The sequence below is a fragment of the Dicentrarchus labrax genome, unplaced genomic scaffold (genome assembly GCF_905237075.1).
Source record: "Dicentrarchus labrax unplaced genomic scaffold, dlabrax2021, whole genome shotgun sequence".
Lineage (NCBI taxonomy): Eukaryota > Metazoa > Chordata > Actinopteri > Moronidae > Dicentrarchus > Dicentrarchus labrax.
The window spans coordinates 5,265,703-5,290,935 of NW_026136714.1; the positions used below are offsets into that span (position 1 = coordinate 5,265,703).

The 25,233-nt window shown below is 41.9% G+C and overlaps 1 protein-coding gene across 4 annotated transcripts; it reads right to left on the reverse strand.

Moving 5' to 3' along the window:
• Positions 1-8,629: 8,629 nt before the first annotated feature.
• kif2a (kinesin family member 2a) lies at positions 8,630-24,907 on the reverse strand. 4 transcript variants are annotated; one of them, XM_051423667.1, is made up of 22 exons: positions 24,695-24,907; positions 18,801-18,895; positions 17,369-17,491; positions 16,711-16,765; positions 16,086-16,202; positions 15,771-15,815; positions 14,338-14,438; positions 14,110-14,205; positions 13,961-14,015; positions 13,689-13,851; positions 13,393-13,483; positions 13,170-13,233; positions 12,988-13,079; positions 12,757-12,899; positions 12,329-12,533; positions 12,039-12,149; positions 11,877-11,944; positions 11,476-11,601; positions 10,375-10,522; positions 9,939-10,040; positions 9,697-9,832; positions 8,630-9,590 (listed from the first exon to the last, which is right to left on the reverse strand). In XM_051423667.1, the coding sequence occupies exons 1-22, from the start codon at positions 24,753-24,755 to the stop codon at positions 9,505-9,507; spliced, it is 2,283 nt and encodes a 760-aa protein (XP_051279627.1). In that variant the 5' UTR covers positions 24,756-24,907; the 3' UTR covers positions 8,630-9,504. The 4 variants fall into 4 exon arrangements, with proteins under 4 accessions (XP_051279627.1, XP_051279628.1, XP_051279630.1 ...); XM_051423668.1 differs by lacking the exon at positions 15,771-15,815 and having other exon boundaries at positions 24,695-24,906; XM_051423670.1 differs by lacking the exon at positions 11,476-11,601 and having other exon boundaries at positions 24,695-24,905.
• Between the last annotated feature and the right edge of the window lie 326 nt (positions 24,908-25,233).

Genomic DNA, 25,233 nt, shown 5'->3' on the forward strand with positions numbered 1-25,233 from the left:
TGACTGAAAAAGAAAAGGTCCGCCACCCTTCTTGCTTTGTATAATTTAAGACTTTATTAAACAAAAACAAGTGAGTGTCAGATGCATCTTCTGGCCGAATTCCTTCTCTCGTCCTGCTCAACTCTTATATACTCGCATGTAAACATTCTGTAGGCTACAAAACTGACAGAATTTGCAGCGAATAGGTGCCACAGCAGGAAATAACCATTTTTGGTCATGTGCTGGTGGATGCATTGTTGTGGTTCAAGTATGACAAATATGGGAAATATTAAAGATTGACATGTGCACTTAAATACCCTGACAGGAGAGCCTGCCTTCACCTCAGCTAAAAGCTAAAGGAGCTGCTCAACATGCCAAAGGAATACAATGGTGCAGAAAATTATATAAAGTAGCAAATTTCAAGACTTACTATATTCCATACCACCTAAAAACATAGTTGTTTTAGAAAAAGGTATATCTCCAGCTACCTTTATGCTGAATTGAAAGTTTTTAACTCAGATATGCAGATTTTATCCTGTAAATTCAGTTAAAACTGAATCTAGAGGCTCTATTTTGGAGTTTGCTGGCGTGCAATGAGTATATTTCTTCTCCTGCGCAGGTCTGTGTTATGTTTAAAGTCCCAAATTTTTTTGTGGATCATTGCCAGGATCACGTTTATGTCGCAGTATGAAAATGAAAGAGGCAACATTTCATCCCCAGATTGGGAGCAATTATTTTAGCAGTCAAACTGAATTAAACTTTTTAAATGATTTAAGTAGAATCAAAACATACAAAACTCGACCGGATTTCAATTTTACCTGGATTTTATTCAAGGCATTACGGTAGTATTTAAAATACTTATTGTGATGATAAATGAAATTACGCACTATTACGCACGGTAAAAATGGTTACCATCGGATTTTCAACATGCCCAGATGAGTGAATACAATAAAAAAGAGTCATTATCTGCTCTTTGCAGCATATTTGAGCTGCTGAATTCATTTGTGAAACTTGTTTTCTCTGAGGGAAGCAGATGTTTTTGGCCATGATAGTCCGCACCCACCTTTAAAGTATCCGCGCACAGAGGAGCAACCAACCAACTCCTGACTTGTGTAACTGAAATCCAGCTGACTATGAAGTGTGCACTAAACACACAGTCATATTGACATGATCATTACTGGTGAGCGACAGGAACTCACGGTGCATCACGCATTCATTCATACATCAAATCATCATGAGTCAAGCAATACTTACATGATGTGTACCCATGTCAGACTATAAACACCTGAAATCCGCCATATCATGAGTTCCAGCTGTGCACCAGCTGTAGGGCTTCCTGGGTCTGCCGTGTGCTAAGAAGTCTTTTAAACAATAAGATTAAATCATGTTATTTAAACACTTTGTGGCGAGAAGTGCGCATAATGTTCTTCGGGGCATGCGCCATGGAGTTACGTCACCACTGACGCGGTTGAGGCACCAAAAAAAAATCTTTTTATCAGATGAAAGCTCGGATGACGTCATGCGTGGCTTTGTTCCACAAGATTGAAGAGGAAGGTTACAAAGCACACAACAAACACACGTTACATACCAAAATGATATACAGTAGAAAACAATAGACTGGTAAAAAATTATTTACCTTTAAATAGTTACTGATTTACAGGTAAATAACATTTTTTCTGTATCTTTGCTGAACTTAATTCCTGAGCTAAGTATGTCGAAAGATAATTTCAACGTCGCTCGTTGTGGTTCAGTGGAATCACGTCGCCTCTCTGTGTCAGAGGAGGCAGAAATACTTGAGCCGTGGAAGCCTCAACGAAGAGTTCATGAGCTGGACATCAAGTGCAGAACTCATAAGGAGTACAACTCTAAGCTCCAATCACAGGTAAAGGTGCTTCAGCAGAGCTTAAAAGTTGTGAGGGCTGAGAAAACCATGCTGCAGGAGTCGGTCAGTGAAAACACAGAGATAAAGAAAGAACTGACCCAGGTCTTGAACCTTCTGTCCAAGGAAAAAAGTGTCAGGGATAAAAATGACGCTTACATAAGAAAGTTGGAAGAGAAGTTGGGTTTGAGTGTGGAGAATGAAAATATGACTGCTGGGCTGGTCCAGTTCAAATCTCTAAGTGATACACAAAAAACTGAAATTGAAAATCTGAAAGCAGCAGTGCAGGATCTAGAGGAAAATGAGAGGATCCTGAGGGACAACCTCACTGCTGAACACGGCCGACTAAAATCTCTCAGAGAGGAAAAACACACAGAGGTTGAACAGCTGAGGGCAGAACTTCAGAGTCTTCAGGACAATGACACAATCCTGAATGAGCAGAACAAGAATCTCACTGCTGACATGGCCCAACTTCAGTGCCTCTATGCGAAAAATCAGGCAGAAATTGAACAGCTGAGAACAACAGCGTATGACCTTGAGCAATGCGCAACAGAGCCTCAGCAAAACTGTAGTGTTGAAAATGAGTTGTTACAGAAGGTGACTACATTGCAGACAGAAAACAAAAGCCTGTTAGCAGCAGTCCAGGATCTACGGGAAAAGGAGAAGATCCTGAGGGACAACCTGACTGCTGAACATGACCGACTAAAATCTGTCAGAGAGGAAAAACACACAGAGGTTGAACAGTTGAGGGCAGAACTGCAGAGTCTTCAGGACAATAAGATGATTCTGAATGAGCAGAACAAGAATCTCACTGCTAACGTGGCCCAACTTGAATGCTTCAATGCGAAAAATCAAGCAGAGGTTAAACAGCTGAGGGCAACAGCATATGCCTGTGAACATTGCGCAGAGGAGGCTCAGCAAAACCACAGTGATGAAGATGACTTATTACAGAAGGTGGCCAGACTGCAGACAGAGAACAAAAATCTGTTAGCAGCAGTGCAGGATCTACAGGGAAATGAGAGGATCCTGAGGGACAACCTCACTGCTGAACATGACCATATGAAATCTCTCAAAGAGAAAAAACATGCAGAGGTTGAACAGCTGAGGGCAGAGCTGCAGAATCTTCAGGACAATGACACAATCCTGAATGAGCAGAACAAGAATCTCACTGCTGACATGGCCCAACTTCAGTGCCTCTATGCGAAAAATCAGACAGAGATTGAACAGCTGAGAACAACAGCGTATGACCTTGAACAATGCGCAACAGAGCCTCAGCAAGACTGTAGTGTTGAAAATGAACTATTACAGAAGGTGGCTACATTGCAGACAGAAAACAAAAGCCTGTTAGCAGCAGTCCAGGATCTACGGGAAAAGGAGAAGATCCTGAGGGACAGCCTCACTGCTGAATACGACCGACTAAAATCTGTCAGAAAGGAAAAACTTGCAGAGGTCGAACAGTTGAGGGCAGAACTGCAGAGTCTTCAGGACAATGACACAATCCTGAATGAGCAGAACAAGAATCTGAGTGCTAACGTGGCTCAACTTGAATGCCTGTATGTGAAAAATCAAGCAGAGATTGAAAAACTGAAGGCAACAGTGTATGATCTTGAGCAATGTGCAGAGGAGGTTCAGCAAAACCACAGTGCTGAAGATGAGATATTGCAGAAGGTGGCCAGACTGCAGACAGAGAACAAAAACCTGTTAGCAGCAGTTGAGGATCTGCAGATAAGTGAGACCTCTCTGTACGAGCAGAATAAGAACATATGTGCCGAACTGGCACTGGCTGAATCTCATATAAAAACAAAACAGGCAGAGAATAAAAATCTGTGGTCAGAAGTTAATGATCTACAGGAAAATGTGAAAATCTTAAATGAGAAAACAGAGAACCTGGTGGCTGAGGTGGCCCACCATGAATCTCTGCGAGAGAAAAAACAAGGTGAGATTGAAAGTCTAAGGGCAGCAGTATGTGAACTTCAGTGTCAAGTAAGAGTAGCTCAGGAAGTTAACAGAGATGGGGATGAGGTAATGCAGAAGCTGACTCACGTTGAATCTCTTATGGAGAAAAAACAGGCAGAGATCAAACAGTTGGGGCTAGCACTGCATGATCTTCAGGAAAAAGAAGGATTTCTGAATATGCAGAATGAGAGCATGGCTGATGAGCTGGCCCGACTTGAGTCTCTGGCAGAGAAACTAAACGAAAAGAATCAAAACCTGAAGATAACTGTGCAAGATCTTCAGTGCCAGCTGGAGGAGGCTAACATACTAATCTGGAATAAAGATGAGCTAATAAGAAAGCAAGAGAGGGAAACTGCTTATAAGCAGGAGCTGATAGAGGAGCTTTATGTCATCACAACTGACATGAAACAGTCAATCCATGAGCTTAAAGAGATGATAGAGACTAGGCAGGAGGAGAAGATATTAGGCGATGTCAATTTCAGAGAGGAGTCTAGAAATGCTGGAAATACAGAACAACTGGACTCCCCTGAGGAGCAGACCGATGAGAGCCTTCCAGTTCAGACCAGAAGTTTGTGGCGTCTCTGTACTAAAGGTTTGCGTATTGGCATTACCACTGCAGGTGTACTTATTCCTCTGGGTATGCTGGCCAGCCAAGTGACTGCCAACTGCAATACAGTCCATAACTGCTGCCCGTCAGACTGTGCCTACCAGCTCCTAGAGCCCTACTACAACTTCCAACAAACAGTTCCTCATCCCTTCTAAGACAAGCAACACAACCTAATCTAATCTATCTAACATATCTATCCCTACCCTACCTACCTTCCTAGCCTCCCTACCCTACTCTGCCCTGCCAACCCTACCGACCCTTCCCTACCCTACTCTGCCTTACCTCCCCTCCTCCCCTGCTCTACTCTTGCCTACCAACGTACCCTACTCTACCCTACCTTCCTACCCACCCTAAAGTCTCCCAGTCTGTATCCCTATCCTACCCTAACTACCTACCTTCCTACCCTACCCACTCTATCATACTTACTTACCTACCAACCCTACCTTACTACCCACTCAACCCTATCTACCCCATTCTACCCTACCTATTCACCATACACTACCTCCCTCCCTACAATACTCTACCCTATCTATCTTACACCCTCCCTATCTACCCACCCTACACTACCAACCTACACTCATTATACTCATCACTCTCTGTGTTTGTGTGGGTTTCAGTTGCTCTGGTTTCCTCCCACAGTCCAAAGACAGGTTAAGTAAGTGTGTTAAGTCCATAATTGTGAATGTATGGAGATGATGACAGTCTCTCTCTTTATTTGTCTGTCTGTCTGTCCGTCTACCTATGCTCATTAAACTCATCACTCCCCCGTGTGTCTACACAGGTTTTTTCCAGGTGCTCTTCGTCCCACCAACTCCCTACCCAACTCTACCCCACTAACCTACCTCCCTCCCTCCCATACTCTACCCTATCTACCTCCCACCCTCCCTACCCCATCTCTCTCCCTATCCTACCTTATCCCACCAATCTACCTCCCTCCCTATTATACCCCCATTTAACCCTACTCACCCTACCCTACCTCTCTCCCTACCCTACTCTACCCCACCACCAACCTACCTCCCTCCCTACCATACTATACCCTATCTACCTCACACCCTACCTGTCTACCCACCCAACCCGACCGACCTACACTTATTATACTCACCACTCTCTCTGTGTTTGTTCTCCGTTCTCTGCAGGTGCTCTGGTTTCCTCCGACAGTCCAAAGACAGGTTAAGTAAACAGTTTAGGTCCATAAGCGTGAATGTGTGTAGATGATGATAGCTCATTTCCAAGGTATGTATTTATGAAATGATCTGTCTGTCTGTCTGTCTGTCTGTCTGTCTGTCTGTCTGTCTGTCTGTCTGTCTGTCTGTCTGTCTGTCTGTCTACCTACACTCATTATACTCATCACTCTCCCTGTGTCTGTGTGGGTTTTCTCCAGGTTCTCTGGTTTCCTCCCACAGTCCAAAGACATGCATGTTTTTTTCCTCCCTACGCCACGATACGAGACATTTAGTAATCGATGCCAATAACAGTGAAATTCAACAATTCTCTATACCCATGTAGTGAACCACAGGGAGGTGTTGTGAACGTAACCCTGGTAGTCCAGAGGAGGTAGTAGTCCAGCAGGTTGTTGGTCCCTGGTGGTGGTGAGTAGGGTCCCCATTTTGTTTGTGTTTCCTGGTGGTTTATAGTTGTCCCTAACTAACATGTGCTTTTTTGTGTTTTAGGCTCACCTGCTGCTGTTCTGTTTTGCTTTGTTTTTGTTAGGTTTGCTTTTTCTTTAGTTTAGTTTGTTTACTTTGAATATATTTCTATTATTTTGTTGCGTGTATGTTTTCAGATTGTTTAATTATCAATGGGGTTGTTGGTTTTTGTTAACTTTTGATTCTCTCTGTTTCAGGAGTGCCTTTTCTTTTGTTTCCTTGCTTTTTGGTGCGGCCTGGGTGTCCTCATGTGGGCGGCTAGGCACCGTGGTGGAACTTCACTCCTGTTGCATGCAAATAGGCACTGGGGCTCTTTTAGTGCCTGTGTTGTTGTAGTGTTTGTAGTGTTGCCCCCCAGACTAGTGAGACGGGGTACTTTACCAGTAGTCTGCCCGCACTGAGGCCCCAGCCCACTGATTTGAGTTTATCATATGTATTTCATTTAGTTTTAGCACTGTTTTATAGTTGGTTTCTTTTAGCTCATTTTTGTGATTAAAAACATTTGTTCTATTTTACCTACTGTCTCTGCCTCATCAATTTCAAACCTTTGCCCTTTCAAAGTCTTTCATAACCCCAGGTGGCATTGTCGGTCCCTAAGTTAGTCTCCCCCCCGCTTATTTACAAATTCCACTCCTCACCACACCCAGTTCAATAAAAACAATAAATCCCAAGTGTTTCAACAAACATTACAAAAACAACTGACATAGCCTTTAAGTAATAAATAAAGAAATGAATACTCAACATACTCTTTTTCTGCTTTTCTGTTTGCCGTCCACTCTTAAGTTGATTTTTGTGTTCATATAGACTATGTCCCAATCGATATCAGCATACATGAAGTTTTTAACCTCATGTGTTACTTTTTACACAACTACGTTTCAGGTTAATGTTGTTCTTTTTATAGAATTGTGAACAACTATTAATAAGTAGATCCATTTAAAGAGAAATTGCACAATGAGACCAGTTTTTACGGGAAAAGATCCTGAGGGACCTCACTGCTGAACATGACCAACCAAAATATCTCAGAGGAAAAACACAAAAATAAAACCTTGAATCTTGAATCTTTTTGTGTGTATTTTTTATAGTAAAATACAGAGGCACCCAGACAGAACTCAGCTGCCACACAGTGCCTGTCAAAACTGTGTTTTTAAGAGCTTTACTTCAAATGAACCAGCCATGGTGTCATCTATCCAAAGAGTCTAGCCAAAGTGATGTAAATTAAAGAAATCAAACTCCAAACTCCAAAAGATGTATTTCAATTCTTTTGAGTTTATTGAACTTGCACACTTCTACAGAGCAGGTCTGTACTGTACTCTATAAAAAGCCCAAAATAATCAGCAAACATTACCTCAACATTTCTATTATCATACTTTATAAATATAGCCCATCATTTATTTTATTTTGTAGTGTTTCACCGCTAGAGGGCAACAAACATGCTTAGTCATGACGACCGTTGACGCAGCTGTCGTCAAGGTAGACACAGTAGCATACGAATGCTTCCGGTGACATCCTTTCAAATTAAAACGTAACACACTCGCAGCGTTTACGATTTTGGTGCAACGTGATTGAGTTCATATTTCATTGTAGGGTTTCAGATTTTATTAGCAGTAGTGATGAAGCCTTAGCACCACCCTTATTTGAAACCATTAATTTGTTCAAGAGCATGTTGACATCAGCTGGCATTGTACAATACTGCAGGTAATGTCATCTATATATAAAATACACTTCCTTAATTGTGCAGATTTTGTTGCAGTTTCCCTTCAAGCTACTGCTGCATCAACGTTTAAGGTAAGAAATAACGTGTTTTATATACAGCTATGTGCTATATGTCACCTTTTAGGCCCAAACCTGTCACCATCACCTCACTACAATGCATAAGGTAACAACAAGCTGGACTGGACGGCAAATATGGACACTTTACACAGGAAAGGACAGAGCCATCTGCACTTCCTGAGGAGGCTGGGGTCCTTCAACATCTGCAAAAAAACTGCTGCAGATGTTTTACCAGTCTGTGGTGGCCAGCGTGCTCTTTTATGCTGTGGTTTGCTGGGGAGGAAGCAGCAAGAAGAGAGACGCCGGTCGACTGTACGGACTGGTGAGGAGAGCTGGCTCAGTGATGGGCACAGAGCTGGACTCTCTGGTGACAGTGGCAGAGAGAAGGACCCTGGACAAACTGCTGTCCATACTGGACACCTTCACCAGGCAGAGGAGTGTGTTCAGTGGCAGACTACTGTCCCAATCCAGCTCCACCAACAGACTGTACAACAGCTCTTAGTCAAGGCAGGGAGGACAATAGAGAATAGACAATGGACAATTTCTACCCCCATTTGCACTGTTTACTGTAGCTACTGTTAATTTTATTTATGGAGGGTAAACGGGAAGCATCTGTCATGGATACTGATAGTGCCTAGCTGCTGTCACTATGTGGTGTTTCTCCATATCCTGTGAAATACATGCTTTATGTATTTAAATTGCTGCAAGTATCTTCTTCCACCTCTGAGTAGATGGCCCTTTATGGAAGTGATTCAGTCCATTTTTTTGGATAACTCACCGTCACAAAGACCATTCAAATGAAACACATGAATCTTTATTTACTTCATCCAGCATTACATCCGGTGCAAACACTGAGCAACATAACCAATAGTAGGTCAGTGGTCTTCACTATACATTTATTAATAGCAGTTTTTTCTAGTTTCATTTTTATAACAAAGTGTTAAACAGGGGTGGAAAACATGTTTTACATTTAGTAAGAGTTTTTAAGTCAGTTGCCACATAGAATGACATGGCACAAACTGAAGAAAACTACATGTAAAAACCTCTCAGGGGCACAAGGGAAAAAAAGACAAAAGGAAGAAGCACAATGTCGTTAGAGGCTTCTTCCAAACTGGTAAAAGCTCCGAGAAGGAAGGAAAAGAGAGAAGAGACCGCGTATTATGAGGTATGACTTTACAATGCCAAATGAAGGACCTAAAAGCATGAAAATAACCGAGGACAGTGGCATACATACGCTATTACAGAGTGCACATGCAGACAGGTCAGCCAGAGCAACCAGAAATCAAATACTGGTTTTGTGCAGTAAAACATGTTCAATGAAGATCTCTTCTAAAACCAGGTCAAAAATGTTCTGTTCAAAGAAAGTACAAACAAGTATAAAAGAAAATAATTTAAGAAGAACAGAGAGGGGGGAGACTAAATCTTCTCCATGAAAAAAATACTAAAAAGGGAAGGAAGCTATTTTCCTTCCTAAGTTTTCTAAAAGAGACCATAATGAGTGAACAGCCAGTTTTTGTTAGGAGAGGGATCATAACAAATGCAATTTCTTGAGCCTGTTGGTACATCAGACAGTCCTTTTTATTCACAGCTGCTAGTGACAGCCCGAGTTGTGCCAAACATCTAGTGGTTTCTTCATGTGCCACTTAAACCTCTTCAGCTTCCAGTGTCTAAAGAGCACGTGGCCTCTTGGGATTGATCTGCTTACTGGCTTGCTCCTCCTCCTGGAGCGTAGAGCGGAATGACTTCACTTTGTCTGTTGAAGGAAGGACGGAGAGGAAAAGACATCATAAAAAAGTAAGTGTGGAGTTTGCTGGAGCAGGATGTCGTGTCAACAGTGTGTTTCTGTGCTTCAGTCATACCTCGGAGCTCAGTGAGGATTTCTATCTTCTGGTCAAGGATCTGTTCCAGTTGAGTGGCGTACGACTCCACGTCATAATCCACCTCCTCTGTCATCTCCAGCAGCACCTTTTCATCTTCCAGCCACCGGATAGACTCCTGCTCGCAGAGGACACATACAAGTGCATATTTAGTTTATCACAGCCAGAGAGGAAGTGGAGTGTATATTTAAAAAAATGAGCCGGAGTATTGAAAGAGTTCTGACCTGGAAAACAGCTCGGTGGTCCTCCAGGACCTGCTCCTCCATCTCCACTAACTGAGACACTGCCTCATGGAAGGTAAACAGCTGGGGAGACACTTCCTCCTCCTGGGAAACATATTTACAGGGTTGACATGGCTTCAGGAGCCACCAAAACTGAACACAGGACAAACACCTTTATGAGGTTAACTGCTAAAATCCGGATCACAGTGAACATGAATAATGTCGATTCCTTAAAACTTTAAAACATTTCTGAGTTTACAGCCTGTTCACACAACTTTTCTATGACTGAAATTGTCTATACCAAAATAAGTGACAGGTACCTAATTTATTGGATTGGCCAAAAACAGACATTTCTGTCTAGTTATTTTCTTAATTTTCCACAATTTGCTTGCTGTATGCATTCAGTTAAAACAAAAAAGAGCAGATTATGTGCACTTACATTCTGCTCACAGAGCAGTTTGAGGTCGTCTCTCTGTGGCGAGATACTCAGCCAGTCCTCGTCCAGAAGATCCAGCTGGTTGACAGCGTTGATGTTGGGTCGCCCCCCCTCAATCACTTGGTTGGGGTCCACTGTCAGCTCCTTCACCCTGCAGAGGAAACACACTGAGCTGGTCAGGACCAATTGCTTCACAGTAGAGCCCCACTCTGAACACGGCGGCTGTTTGATTCGGGGTATGATGATGGTAACTGTGGGGTCAACAGCGTTCACAAATAACACAGGGTGGTGGTATTATGACAGCAGGGACATCATGCATGAGGAAAGATGACTGTTGGCTGTTTGAACCCTTAAATAATTCTTCTGTTTATTCTGATGATACTTATTACAGTTAGTCCGGTTCACCTGTATAATATCATGTAATCCAATCCAATACATACCACCCATAGGAATTTATAACGCTAAGGGCTGGAATCCGGATGGTCAGAGCTCATGTTTAATGAGGCCTCTCATAGCTGATGAGGTTTTACTGCAGTGTACCCGACCTGCTGGCACTGCGCTGATTAATTAGGACTATGAGAGGGATTACATGCTCAGAGTTAGCCCAAACAAAAGCTCATCCCGGATTGTTTTACCGAAAAGCTTCATGGACATCAGCTGACACTTCTGCCATGTATTCTCTCTGACTTGTAACACCCAGCTTTCACAGTTGTCCCCGACAACAAGGGCTTACCACTGATGGTGTCACACAGGACAAATAAAAAGACACACCCAATATGGAGAGACGGCTGTATTGTTCTTCAGGAGTCAGCAAACAAAAAGGTTATAACCACAGCTTAGCCAAAGATAAAAGTGAGAGCACAAGCTGAAGCAGGGGAGCAGGATGAAACATGTCACGTCATGCAGATGAAAAATAGGAGGAAAAAAAGGAAGCATAAGATGACAGTGGAGGTTTTCCACCATGAACAGCTGATAAAGTGAGTGAAAGTTGCTAAAATGGGTTCATGGATGTATACTATAATGTGGTAAATGTCTACAGGGAGCGCATGCACTTTGTGTGTTTCGTGTATGTGTGCATTAGTGTGGTTTGGGGGAGTGCTTGACCTGCTGGGAGAGGTAGCAGCAAAGTCATCGAAGTCAAAGGTATTGGTGGGAGAGTGGTCAGAGCGACTCCCCTGACCGCCCTGGGAGAAGGGGATGTCCGATGGACTAATCCCAAACTCCTTCACTCTACACGGCAGCACCGGGCACACCAGCGCACAGAGGAGCAGAGGGCAGGACAGAAGAGGGAAACAAAGCAGGAGAAAGAGAGGAGAGAAGGAATACAAGAGAGTCAGAACTACTGAGAGTAGGCAGAGAAATTTACAGCAACATGGATATAGCTAATTTCAATCTATGCACAAGCCACTGGGAATTATAGAGGAATTAATAGAGCTATAATTGTATGGCACTGTAGCATCAAGGTATTGTCCATATCACTGTAATATGTCTGCATGTATTCCCACCTGTTGGCGTAGCGTAGTGTGTTGAGGGTATTCTCGCAGGATGTCATACCAGGAGAGATTGTTGCAATCTGTGCAGAGAAAGAGAAGATCATTCAAATGAATACTATCTGGAAGAGATTTGAAGACATGGACCCAGGATATTAATTAAAGATGTGAACTGACCATGCATGTGCGTGAATTTTCCCCAATGAAGGAGTCTCTCAGGACCTGGGTGAGCTTACTGGCTCTGAATGGAGTGTGGGGCTTGTTACGTCCAAGAGCCCTGATACACTCCTGAAACAAAAGCAGACGCATCGTATGGTAATTAAAAAAAAACAAACAAAAAAAAACATTTGTAATCACTGTGTATTTGTTCTGTTCACAAACAAAAAAAATGAACTGAAGTTGCAGCTGATGTAGCAGGAAATACATGGCGGTCTAAAAGCGAGCTACTGCCATCGCTGCCCACAAACCTTTAGGGCCAACAGGCTTTTGTTGATCTCAGCTCCCTCCAGACGAGTCTGGCGGTCGGCACTCGACGTATCAGCCCCCCTCTCATTCCCTGCGAGGTCGATGAGGGAGAACTTGCCGTGCATCTTCCCCTTCCTCCGAAGAATGATCTGGAATACAGCGTGGCTGCGAGATGAGTGGGCATTGGCTGACGTCTGCCCTGATGTTCTGGGAGTGAGACGAAGGAGACATAAAGATGAGCAAAGGACAAAAGGGGGTGAAAAGAACTGTAGCAGAAAAAAAAACATGGTGTACAAGGAATATGTCATATTTTATTACGATACATTTGCATAATTGTTTGAGGAAATTTATGATGTGACTGAACAAATATAAGGATTCAAAGTCTTGGGATTGCACCACTAACAATTAGACTGAGCTCCTGCAGTTATACCTGCAGCTGTTTCCCACTTCTATGAGTTTCAAGACATCCTCTGTGCACTTGACCTCCTTCTCCTGAAGGCCCACAACCTGCACTTGCTGTTTACCGTCCTCCAGCACCCTCAGCTTAGCTTTACGATTCAGCAGGTCAAACACCTGACAAAGCATACACAAAGTCAGCGTGGGTTAATATTGTATTTAGGGTAAAAGGCAAAATCTCAAAAAATTATTACACATCACTTGCCTTTCCACTGTAGATTTCAAAGAAGGTTGCATACACTTGTAGATCTAACTTCTTGTAGTTGGGTTTCTTCAACATGAGAAATACATCCCGAGCTGCATGAAAACAGATGAGAGATATAAAGATTTCTCCGGAGCAAACCAACCAGACACACTTTATTTGAATGCCTTTACTCACTGACTTACCAGCTAAAGCATAAACTCCTTTCGAGCAGTCTTGGTTCTTCCCAGAAAAATCTCCACCCATGGTCTAAAATATTTAACACAAACATTTCACAATACAATATAAGTGAAAAGATATTTTCAAATTATATGCAAGGGTAATACAATAGAGCAAAACTCTCAACTGGAACAAGTAGGTTTGATCCCTAGTGAGTGATATGCTTTTGGCTTTTTCAAGGTAACTCACATGGGTTTTTCCACTGCCTGTCTGCCCATATGCAAAGCAGGTGGCCATGCCCCTCTCAAAAATAGTCTCCACTAGAGGTCTGGCAGTGAACCTGCAGGATAAGACAGAACACATGCATTTACTACTCTGCAAAAGCAAGATATAACATCTAATCATTATGTACACAAACAAGAAACATGTCAGTTACTAATTCAGTTCTGTAAAACAATGCATAATCCTCATATCGACTAGTGAGGTGCGACTTCTGTGAACTGTTTGCGCAGGAAACGGTTTAGTTTGTTCAATTAGTTACACACCTGTAAACCATCTCATTGGTGGTGCTGTCATCAAAGGCGTAGTCAAAGCGGAAGGTCTGGTTCTCCAGGTAGCGGGTGAGGTCCACTTTCTGTTTAGGTTCATGAACCATCACCACGTCCTTGCTGGGGATGGTGATCACATCCAAATCCTTCACAGACAACTCTGGAACACAGCAGAGGAAAGACTGTCAATCACATTAATACTTAGAAGGAAAACACTTGAAATAGAATATGAAATATACTGTTTGGTCACAAAATCAATGTTACCATACCTTTCTTGTTGAGGGGACGTTTCCTTACACAAACACATATTCTGTGCTCTTCAATCTGGACAGTGCAACAGAGGACATTTTATTATATTGTTGCTGAGGATGTGAATCTAACAATCAGGAGAAAAGAGGAAGCTACAGGCTCTACACACCAGATCTGCTGTGGTCAGGGGCCGGTAGTCTAGACTGGCTCGGAAATCTCGGATCATGTACATGATCTCATAGTTAGGAATGGTGGTGTCCACCTCCTGTAGGACGACAAAGAGAGAGAGCGTGAGTTGCCATCTTTTCCACCGATGGAAAATGAATTAATCTCATCTCACGTAAGTCATTAACACGATTTAATAAATATATTTTGTTGGTGAATAATATTGATGTACCTGAGCTCTCTTCTCCCTGAGCTCCTGTTGCTGAAGCCGACGCCTCTCTCTCTTCTCTTGCAGTTTCTCCACCTCCTTCACGCAGTTTGACTTCCTCCTCGCTGCCATAAAGACAAGAGAAACAGTAACTCTACTGCCTTTCACGGGATATGCCAATAGCCTCTCTTTCTATAAAGGCCTCTTCCTTCTTCCAAACTGTTTCTTTTACTTCCTCAGTCTGTTCCCTTGGTGTGAGCAGCATCTTTCTCTCAGTGAGTCTTTCCTTTCTCATGGTCTTCTTTCAAACAGAAGGGAGACCTTAGGCTATTTCCAACAAAGCAGAACAGTAATAGTGTGCAAGCACAGACCAGGATGCAGTGGCTGGCACACAGTGCCTCCAGTATAACACTAGCTGCTTTCTCTACATAACCAACAATAGGCCTTTACAGTGTGTTTAAAACCTGCTCTCCTGATTTGTCCATTCAATCCGCATCCTAAAACACAACTAGACTTGCTTCTTGTATCACTGTAATAACTTATATTTTAACTAGGTGTTTTTAATTGAGTATGATTAGAAATTTGTTTCAGTCAACCAGCAATCAACAAGGTTGTTCCAAATCTCCCAGCACAGCACACCCACGGATTAGTCTTGTTTCTGGTCAATCACAACAGCACATTAGTAATCATAGTAAGAGAACACAAGTTAGCAAACGGGTGAGTGAAAGATATTTCTGAGTCCTTGCAGAGTTCATAAAAACCAGTGTTATCTGATTAGCCTTGGCTTGCCGCTACACCCCCAGCTTCCCACCGCAAAGCCTGGCTGAAGCCTGTAATACAGTCCTGGCCTCCTGCTGGCTCTAGTCCCTGAGAACCCAGACTATCAGAGCAGAGGGATTAATAATCTGCTCTAATCTGGGAGGAGAAGATGAGCTGGGTCAGCACCAGGACAAGGCAGTGTAAGAGGTTTGCAGAACCGCCAATACTTGTAGGTCTTCCAGACTCTCTGTGGGGGAGCTAAGGGGTGAGGATGGGGGACACTAAGTATTCCCCTTCTTTTCCTCTTAGCTCTTCAAATGACAGAGAGCACTTGGAAGGAATGGAGGGTAAAGAAAAAGGTCATTGTTGCCATCTGAGCCTTGAGGAGTAACACACAGTGCCACAGGATTTTCCACGTGTGTGACTCAGCAGAAATCAGACAGGGAATAGACAGCACAGTCCAACAGCAGCACAAATGTTTTGTTTTTTTTACTCTCTGTCTAATACCCAGAAAAGCCTGTCTGCTGGATGGATTGCATCTGTGCTACTTCACCACCACACCACAGCCCTAAATAGTATCTGACTAACAGACATTTTGGGTGTACAGTCTTCTCATTTACTCTCAGTTTCTATTGGGAACTCTATTAGAATCACCAAAAAGCATTGAGGGCAGGGGGAAACATGCAGATGATACATACAAAGCTGTCCAAACTCCTTTCTGGATATCAGGTGATGTGAGGATTCTGTGATAAACATGTGGTCAACAAAAACACGAGAAATTAAAAACTCAAGATAATATCTGTTTTCTGCAGATGGCCTAAATTTAAGGATCACAAAAACTGTAAATGTTAAACATGTGATAGCATTCTTCATTTGACAGCACACTATATCTGTATTTTGCATTTACACCCCTGGTGAGTTAGAACACTTTAGGTCAAGTGTCTCCCTACTTTCCTGAGAGAGATCACACCTTGGGGAACTTAAAGAACACATTCTTGTTTTGATCCTGTTACCATTCTGCAGTTGCTGTTGTGTCTGAGCTTGAGTGAGCTGTGCAGACTGTTGGGATGGAGGTGGTGGTGCAGGCTCTGGTTGCTGAGGTTGTGCGGGTCTGGCCCGGGTCGGAATCACTACAAACAGAAAACCACAAATATGAATTAAGAAATGATTAATGATAAAGGAAGAGACCTTTTGACTTGCATGCTACTAACACACCACTTTTGAGCTTGGTATTAAATCTGAACTGGCAGTTTTAAAATTCAATTTACCTAACTTAAAATTTTAAACAGTTTGACCACGGGTGACTTTTACCCAAAATGAAGCTCTGTTTGTCATTTTGTCCAAACCATTTATATCAATGAGGGCAGGCTAAATAACAGAAACACCTCTCTCAAAAGGCAATACAAAATTTATTGCAGGAGTGGTGTATCAGACTGCGTTAGTTTTACCTCGATGTACTCGATAAACTGGAAACTAAATAGTGTATATAAAAGACTGACATAACAAGTGTGAGATATAGTAATGGAATACTTATCGGAGGCCAGAATAATCTGATAATATTGGTCCCGGATGATTTTGCATCAGTATACTAATAGACCTAGAGAGTTTATAATTCAGTGAGAACTTTGTGAAACAAACCTCTGTTATCCCTGGACGGAGTGTCATTCTTAGTAGGTGCTATCGTCCGACGGTTCTACAAGAAAAAACAAGCTTCAGTAAGATATTCTAGGATAAAATAACAAGGGTTAAGTAGTTCCTAAGTTCACTTTAAATATATTCCAGAGCTGCTCAAGCCCTGAAAAAAGAAACGCATCCCTTTTTCTCCCCATTCAGTTTTCTTCCGCCTGCCACCTCTGTTATGTAGAGATACAGAAATAGACAAAGCCTGAGAATCAGATTAGTGCTGAGTAAAGAGGCCTCCTTTATTAACACCAGTGTTTGTGATTACACTGCCAGTGCATGCATCTTAAGTGTCTTTTAAAAAGAAATGACGATAGACCTATACACCCAAAAGGCTGTAACTCCATAGATAGATAGATAGATCTAATCAACTGTGCACCATACACAGTGTACTGAACAGGACCAATTACTTGGTTATCTGGAGGGATTCAGTTTCTATATTAAGGTGCAGCAAACTGCAGCCACAACTACCTGAGCAAGCAGTTTAGATTCACTCTGGCTATAATGAGAACGAAGGTTGTAAAATGGAGGGAGAGAATCAAAAGAGGAAAAAAACAATCCAAATCACATCACACTGATTTGTTGCAGTTGTTTCCACAGACGGAAGCACACTCACCTTTGCTATTTTGTTGACCTTCACACATGTGGGCGTAGGTGGGGGTGGGGTCTCTGGACTAGGGGCAATTTCCTCATCTGGAGCCACGTCTGGGTTAAGTGCAAAAATACTCTCCAAGTCAATCTGTACAGAAACAGAGGAGTATTAAATACCAACTGATTACACGTATGTGTTGATTAACCAATGTTTCGAATCAGACTGTGTAAGAACACATTCTATTCATGTATTCATCACACTTCATGTGTTATTGTAATTAACAATAAAATAAAATACTCTCGGCCAATCTGAAAAAAGCTGAGCAACCTGAAACTTACATCCACCAGATTCAATGCCGTAAAACATGGAAATGTTGGATAAACAAGTTTTTTAGGTGCTGCAAGTCAATTCTATAACATAGTACAGCTACTACCAGAGACAGACCCTAGTAGAGGCTTGGACTTCAGTCATTCAGATATTGACTTGAATCACAATCTAATGATATTAATGTTGACTTGACAAAATAAAATACTTGCATCTTGACTTTGACATCAATAATTTCAGACTTCACTTGGACTTTGACTTGAATGATATTCCCCAAAAGCCCAGAAACTAAAAATTATGCTTACATAAGTAGCTCATAAACATTCTGATTAATAGCGGTTGGGTTGCGCGGGGTGAATTAGGGTGAAATTTCCCTCCATTTATTTACGCATGAGGCACAGCAGCGTGACTTCACTGGAGTTAAACAGCCAACCTCCTGATAAAACCTCTATTTCTGCTGGAGAGTTGTCCCCCTGTCAGGGAAACCTCAAGCGGGTGTGGGTCTCTGAAACTGAGAAAGTAATTCCTTCGAGGGGGTGATGGGTGGCAGGTGGGTGATTTATGTGCACATGCAGATTTGGATCATCTCAGTACAGATACTTTCAAGACCACTAAGTCTTTGATACCAAAAAAGATAGATCACAGTGTGGTTATGTGATTTTTGCATTCAGGATTTGGTAGTCCAAATACTGATATATCAGCAATATCAAATGTTAGCCAGAGAAACTGAGAAAGTGACAAAAGAGAGAGAAGGAGATAGAGGAGCTTCTGATGATGGACGAAAACAGATTTTTACAAGATATCAATTTCACTATCCAAATTACTGATATAACTGAAATATCATGTAATGCAAATACCATTATTCAGCGAACTGCTCCTTTTTACATTTACATGAGGCTTCATTGTTGAGAAGTGGGTTATATTGTTAAGTATAGACTGTGTGTGACATATGAGTTACAGGCCATGTTAGTTCAGGCCCATCAGTGTACAGCAGATGATGTTCGGTGGGACTGTAATACATGCAGGATGGATGGTCTGAATGTCTTTGGATAATAGCATAATAATTTCGGTGGAAAATAGAAGCACATGCTACCGCCACTGCTGCTTTGAGTGGTAATAAATTGTGGTTTACCTCTTTCCCTTTTGTGTCTCCATTTTCTATCCACTCCACTGTGACACTCTCGTTGTCCTCATTCAGTGAGGTCACCATTGCCTGGTGTATACGTCCTGTGAAAGAATCATAGAGAAGCAAACATCAGACAGGCAGGCTTACATTCAAAATCGAAGTCCTTACAAAGGCCCAAACTCCTAGCAATATTTGAATCGCTTATAAGTAGAGTGGTAGCCCTGCACCATGTGCCATTAACCACCTCATGTTTTAATAATGACAGAGAGATAATTGAGGATAATTAAATATATATCAATATACAAATGTACACACACACACACACACACACACACACACACACACACACACACACACACACACACACACACACACACGTTAACATAAAATGGATTTCACTAATACCGTAGTTTGCATATTAGCAAGATAATGTATTTAGCACAGTAAATTACTACAGCCTGATCAGATCTGTGCTCAGTGCTGCTAAATACAAACGGTTTCCTATTTGGAAATAAAGCAAGGTTGGAAAAACTTGAGAAGAATTGTATGTTTGTGTGGCTCAGGAGGTAGAGCGGGTTGTCCACTAATCAGAAGGTTGACTGATCAACCCCTGACTCCTCCGGCTGCATGTGTCCTTGAGCTAGATACTGAACCCCCCCAGCGCTGTGCATTGTTGTATGAATGAGTTAGTTCTGTGATTGCCTTTGCCATCGCTGTATGAATGTGACATATAGTGTAAAGTGCTTTGAGGGGTTGAAAGACTAGAAAGGCGCTTTTATAAGTACAATCCATTTACTGTATTTAATGTTTTGTCAATACACGCCGGTTTGCTGGGATCATATTTCAAGCTGCAGTGTCACTGTCAGTCGAGATCTGTGTAGCGTTCTTTTCTTATACTTTGGCTGTGCGGTTTATCTAAAAAGACAGGGTGGTGATTCAATATTATTGTTCATCAGCTCTCAGTGCAATCATTTCACAGTGACAGTTACTTTATATTGTCATTTTACAAATGTCTATTGTCTAGAATATCTGTATTAATATTGTGATCAGGATTTCAATCATATCATCTGGCTCTATACTAAAATACTAAAAGATACAGTACACAGCACAGTGTTGAATGATGCCTTAGTTAACTAAATCATGTCTGTGCCCTTTTTTGATTCAACAACACCTCAAAACATCAGGACACAAATGGGTCCCTTAAGTTTTAAAGGAAAGCAAGGCAATGCACTGAGGCTAATCTTAGTAAGAACTGAGTATAAGGTTTGGTAATGACCTGTTCGGAGAGAATCACTGATAATAGAGACAGGCACAGCTGCTGCTAGCCTGTTTGCTTCTTTCCGCCTTTTTGTCTGCAGCGTGATAATACCAGCTGTAAAGAGCCTGCTGTGCCCTCCCATCTTTGTCTATGTGGATCTGACTATACGCTGTAAATTCCAAGCACAATCCAGGGAAACACCGTGTTCCTGTATCAATTATTCAGAGACTCACAGGGAGCTAGTAGCAAGCAAAGATGCTTTTAGTGTTCTTAACATTTCACGGATTTACCTTACAGTGGTTTTATAAAGGTAAAAAGGAAAACAAGAAAATCTAGTGTCTTGCATGTCTAAAGTTGGGGGAAAGCCCTTTGAGCACTCTGAAAATCAGGAACCTCTGGTTTAGGAGGGTCCTTATGAATGTCTGTGTTATTGGTTGATAATCCAGAGCTCAAACATTTTTTAAAGAATATTTTAGTTTAATGGAAAAGTTGGGTATATTTATTTACTATATCTAGGCTGCACAAATAAGCCACGGCGTTACAATATGGTTGACAAAAGCTCAATGGGACAGCTTTAAGAGCACAAAAGAACATAATTCTCCCTGCAGCCTTTCAAGCCTATCTACTTAAACAGGCATAACTTGTTTAAAAGCTATAAAAATGTTCAACACAACAATCAACACCATTCTCAACACAAATGGGTCAAATAATAAAGTTGTTGGGCTGCCACGGGACAGTTTCATATTTAAACTATTCAGTCATCCCTCGTGTCCTGTATGAAGACATCTACATTTGTAATGTTTATCCACTCATTTATTCAGGGTTGTCTTTTAATTTGTCACCTATCTGACTGTGCATGCAACTCTCTTTAGTGTACAGCACTTTAGTGTACAGCACTGTGACACCATCTGCAAGGTCTGCACTGAGGAAAGACAGCCAGGCATGAATATGAGTACAAATAATCCACTGCTGAACTATGACATGGTAGGTTACCAAAAATCCTTGGCAACAGCAAAGACGATTTAAGGGGAGCGTTGAGAGCACGCTATGCTGCAATAGTGACTGCAGGACTCCGGATTTATGGAGACAACAGCGGGTCAGGCAAGACCCTCCAAATCACTGCTGCTTTTCTGTGCTAATAGCTTTTGGCTGGTAATATAAATAGAAAAGAAACAAAAACTAAATGTGGCGTTTGAGACCACAGCCATCCTGTGGGTTCAAACAAATATGACTCAATTCAACAACACGCCGCATAAGTAACTGGAGAGCGGTGCAACAACTTCCTCCACGCCACTCATGTGACTGACAACATTCAGTGAAGCTTCAAAGTTCATCAAAAATATACCATTTGAAGCACTTTCACACCAGAAGTACAAACATTTTAGTTTTGCCTTTTCCAATGGGAATCACACAAGAGGACATAGCAATCAAATTACAACAGTAAACAAGCTTGACCAAAATAAATGTTACATAAAGTGATCCGTTTCTCCCCAATTCTGCTGACTTGGTAAGATGTTTGTTGTATCAACAAGCACACAGCGGCATAATTACCGTATGTTGACAGCACTTCTTCAGCACACTTCTACTGTTGACATAAAACAGTGTGTCTTGACACAGTGACACAGAAAATGAGTGTGAATGCTATCAGAGGTCGACATCCAGGCAGATATCAAACCAAAAACCCAAATTAAGAGAATATGTGGATAAAATACAATATTTTCATAAACAAGAAGAGCAACTTCCCATGAAAGGACATTATAAGCAAGGTCTCTGCGTATTAAAATGTACAGTTATCAATGGTGCAGTCAAGCCCAGCAACATATACATCAATGGGCATGTAGGGGGGCCCATCTAACCTGTTGCAGCCAGAGGCCTAGAGACATAGCCGACACCCAACAGGCATGTCGGGCACACTTTGGCCCTACTCCAGAGAAGGTCCATCTCGGGCGTGGCTTGGCACATGTCGGCACATTTAAGCTGATAATAGAAATTGCAAATCAGCGTGGCATGGTTTGATTCGGCGTGGCCAAAAGTGCCAAAGGAAAAGCTCTACTATAGGGACACAAAATCAAACTCCACTCATCACCAACAGGGTTTTCTTTACAGTAAGAACTTTCCTCCTCCACACCCAGATAAGGCAGGGTGTCATAATGTGACATGGGTGAAACTGAAGATTATTTTTTATTATTGATTAAACAACCAATAATTTTTCTACAAATCATTCAGTCCATGATTGAAAAAAAAAACACAGCTATAGCTAATTATAAGTAATACATAAAACTAAAACTAATATTTGGTGTTTGTAATTGATAACTGACAATGATGAAATTTGATTACCTTCCTGTCAAGCAACTAATAATGTCATCATAAATAATTCACTGTTCCAGCATAAGTTAAAAGCCCTCAGATAGGTGCAAGGGCACAGCATCTGTCCTCTGGCAGACATTGTATGCCTACAAAATCCCTACGCATCTTCCTGATGAAGGCAACATTTCATTTCCATCCAGAAATAAGTCAAGTGTATCGGCCTGCCAATCTTTTCCTCACTTTCACACACACTCTATTCCAATACCTATACCTATACGAGCTAAAAATGCTAAGTCACATAATAGCTCGTCTTACAGCAGTTGTTATGTTGATTTTCTGTAACAAACTGAGTTCACTGTCCACTGTGTGTCCCACTTTTATACTAAAACCAGGCTGGATGGATATGCTGACACCTCCCATAAGTTGGAGGGGCTTAAGAGGGGGTGATTCAAGCTCTACAAAGCCTGAGGAACAAACAAAGCCTTAGAAGCATCAGTTTCACTAAAAAAAAAAAAAAACCAAAGGCACCCATTGATGAAACTGTATCAACACAGACTGAAAAACAAATGATGCAGCCCATATTAAATCACTAAGCTGGTAGGTGGTCTATGTCTTTAAGTGCTCTGCTTTGAAAGACAGCCCAATAGTTCACACAAACATGAATGCCAAATAACAACAGATAATATCAACCATTAAACAAGGAATCTATTAACAACATACAACCCATAGAGCTGAGAAAAGGATGCTAAAGTAAGTCATAACTTCAGATCATCTACTGAATAGCACTAAATAATTCTCTATGAGATTTTGCTCTCATCAGGATTGACTGTGAAGGGGGGGGGACACAGAGGGAGCGGGAGAGTCCTGGCAGAATCGAGGGAGCTGGCTGCAACAGATGGGGTGGTGGCTAATGGCCTGAATCTGGCTTGAATCTGAACCTGCCCCTGCCCCGCCACCAACCCCCTAGAGAGAGGGCAATCCCTCCTCTGGATGCAACAACAACCAGCAGGGAAATGGGCAAACAGAACTGCGTCTGCAAAGTGTTTGCATCACATTTGAGAACAGTATAATGAAATGCTGATGGAGTTGAAGACATTAGAAGAAGACAGAGCAGTTAAAAACACACCCTGGCCCCTACCTTTGATGGGGGGTTTTTTTTGGGACTTCCTTTAACAAGAGTATTTGTTGTTTAAGGCTTTACTGCAAAACATTATCAGTGGGTGTAACCCAATCCTGGAACAAGCCAGCAGGAATGACACAAACTTTTCAGTTGTGCCTGGCTGCCTGGCCCTAAAGCAGCGCTCCACAACTACACAGGGAAAACTGAATAAAGCTGACATTCACATGGAGAAGAGTCATACAACAAGCCTCTCCCTTTCTCTGTCAGTGGTGTACTCCCTTAAAAAAGAAGTGAAGTGAGTGTATTGTAATCCCAGCCTCTTCCTCATGGCACTATACAATATGCAGTACCGGTACTTCTGTTAAAACCACACAGGTAGTCAAACACTACCGTTTGTTTGTCTTCATGCTCACTTTATTTTGGCAAAGCATTTACGTACATTTGTTTCACCTCAAATTAGATTTCCTCGTTATGAGAGGAGATCTCATCAAACTACCTCCAACACCAATGCAGTTCCTATAGCATTGGGACATCTATGTATATCCCTGTCTTGTGTTGATGTAAAAAAAAAAAAAACAATCTTGATTTTAAACAATTACAGCGTTTCCATAACAACCAACGCTGGTTCAGTTAGCTCAATGAACATTTGGCTAATAACGAATAAATGAAGTAGCTACAGATGGCGTTAAAATGCAAAGCAAAGAGCACGATAAGCAACATGGATCATGGTTTTGGTTTCACGGCAGCATTCACTGTTATAATGAAGCCGGTAGCATTAGCTAACGCTGGCCTTAGCTAATCACAAGCTAACGTGGCTCCCTATCGAACTAGCGTTAGCTCGGTTAGCATTTTAGCCAGCTTGGCTAAGTGTTACATTTGAATAAGCCTTGCTTGAATCATTTAACCCGCGTTACACAATGGCAGCGGTGTTAGTGTTGTTCTAGCTTTGAGTCATTTTCAGCTGAAAGCATCGGGTGTTACCAAACGATGAATTAAAAACAGTTGACGGCCGACTGTCTCCTGGAGGGCTAACAAAAGGTGGACGGCTCATTCAAAAGGCTTTGGCCGTGTTTGAGGCACTCCCTGACAGCTAATATTAACGCTGTCGTGCAGCTAACGTGGAACAAGGGGTTGGTGTATTCAACAGCAGCGACAAAGATCACCAAACAACTTGGACAGTGCGGCGGCGAAAAGAATAGACAGGGCGAAACTTACCATCACTGCGCTTTATCTCCACATAAGTGCCGACGACAATCTTCCCAAACCCCGACGCCATTCTACATTACTTAAACGATGTACAGAAGCAAGACTACAGACTTATTGTGAGCCTGGGCAGTGCAGCTTCTCGTGTTTGTCAGTGTTTGATCAAGGGAGGAAGATGCAGGCAACAGAATGAGCTAGCATTACGTAGCTACCAAGAATAGCATAGTATTTCCGGTCCGGCATTTTTCAAAATAAAATCAGGTAAAAATGTGACCTGTACTCTTTGAGTCCTTGCTTGGATGAAAAGATGAGATGGAAATACGATAAAGGTGACAGGTCGTCTCATGTTTAACTTATCTATCTATCTTATCTATTGCTTTTTTTTTTGGAAGCATTAGATCAGGTAGCCATGTCACTATACCTAATGGCAGGAAATCCAGGTAATTGTGGCTGTCCTACCATGTAAATTCTACTGCATTTGATAGTTTTTGATAGGAAATATGTACAAAGTATGGTACCTATGAATTTGAGCATATTTATGGCACTATTGG

Bases quoted from the DNA above. Each gene is read 5' to 3' on its own strand.
- kif2a (XM_051423667.1), bottom strand. From the start codon at position 24,755: ATGGCGTCGGGGTTTGGGAAGATTGTCGTCGGCACTTATGTGGAGATA. The intron at 14,206-14,337 runs GTACATCAATAT...GTCGTCCTACAG, and splicing joins TCAGGGAGAAGAGAGCTCAG to GAGGTGGACACCACCATTCC. The intron at 11,602-11,876 runs GTGGGAATACAT...GCTGCCGTGTAG, and splicing joins ACACTACGCTACGCCAACAG to AGTGAAGGAGTTTGGGATTA.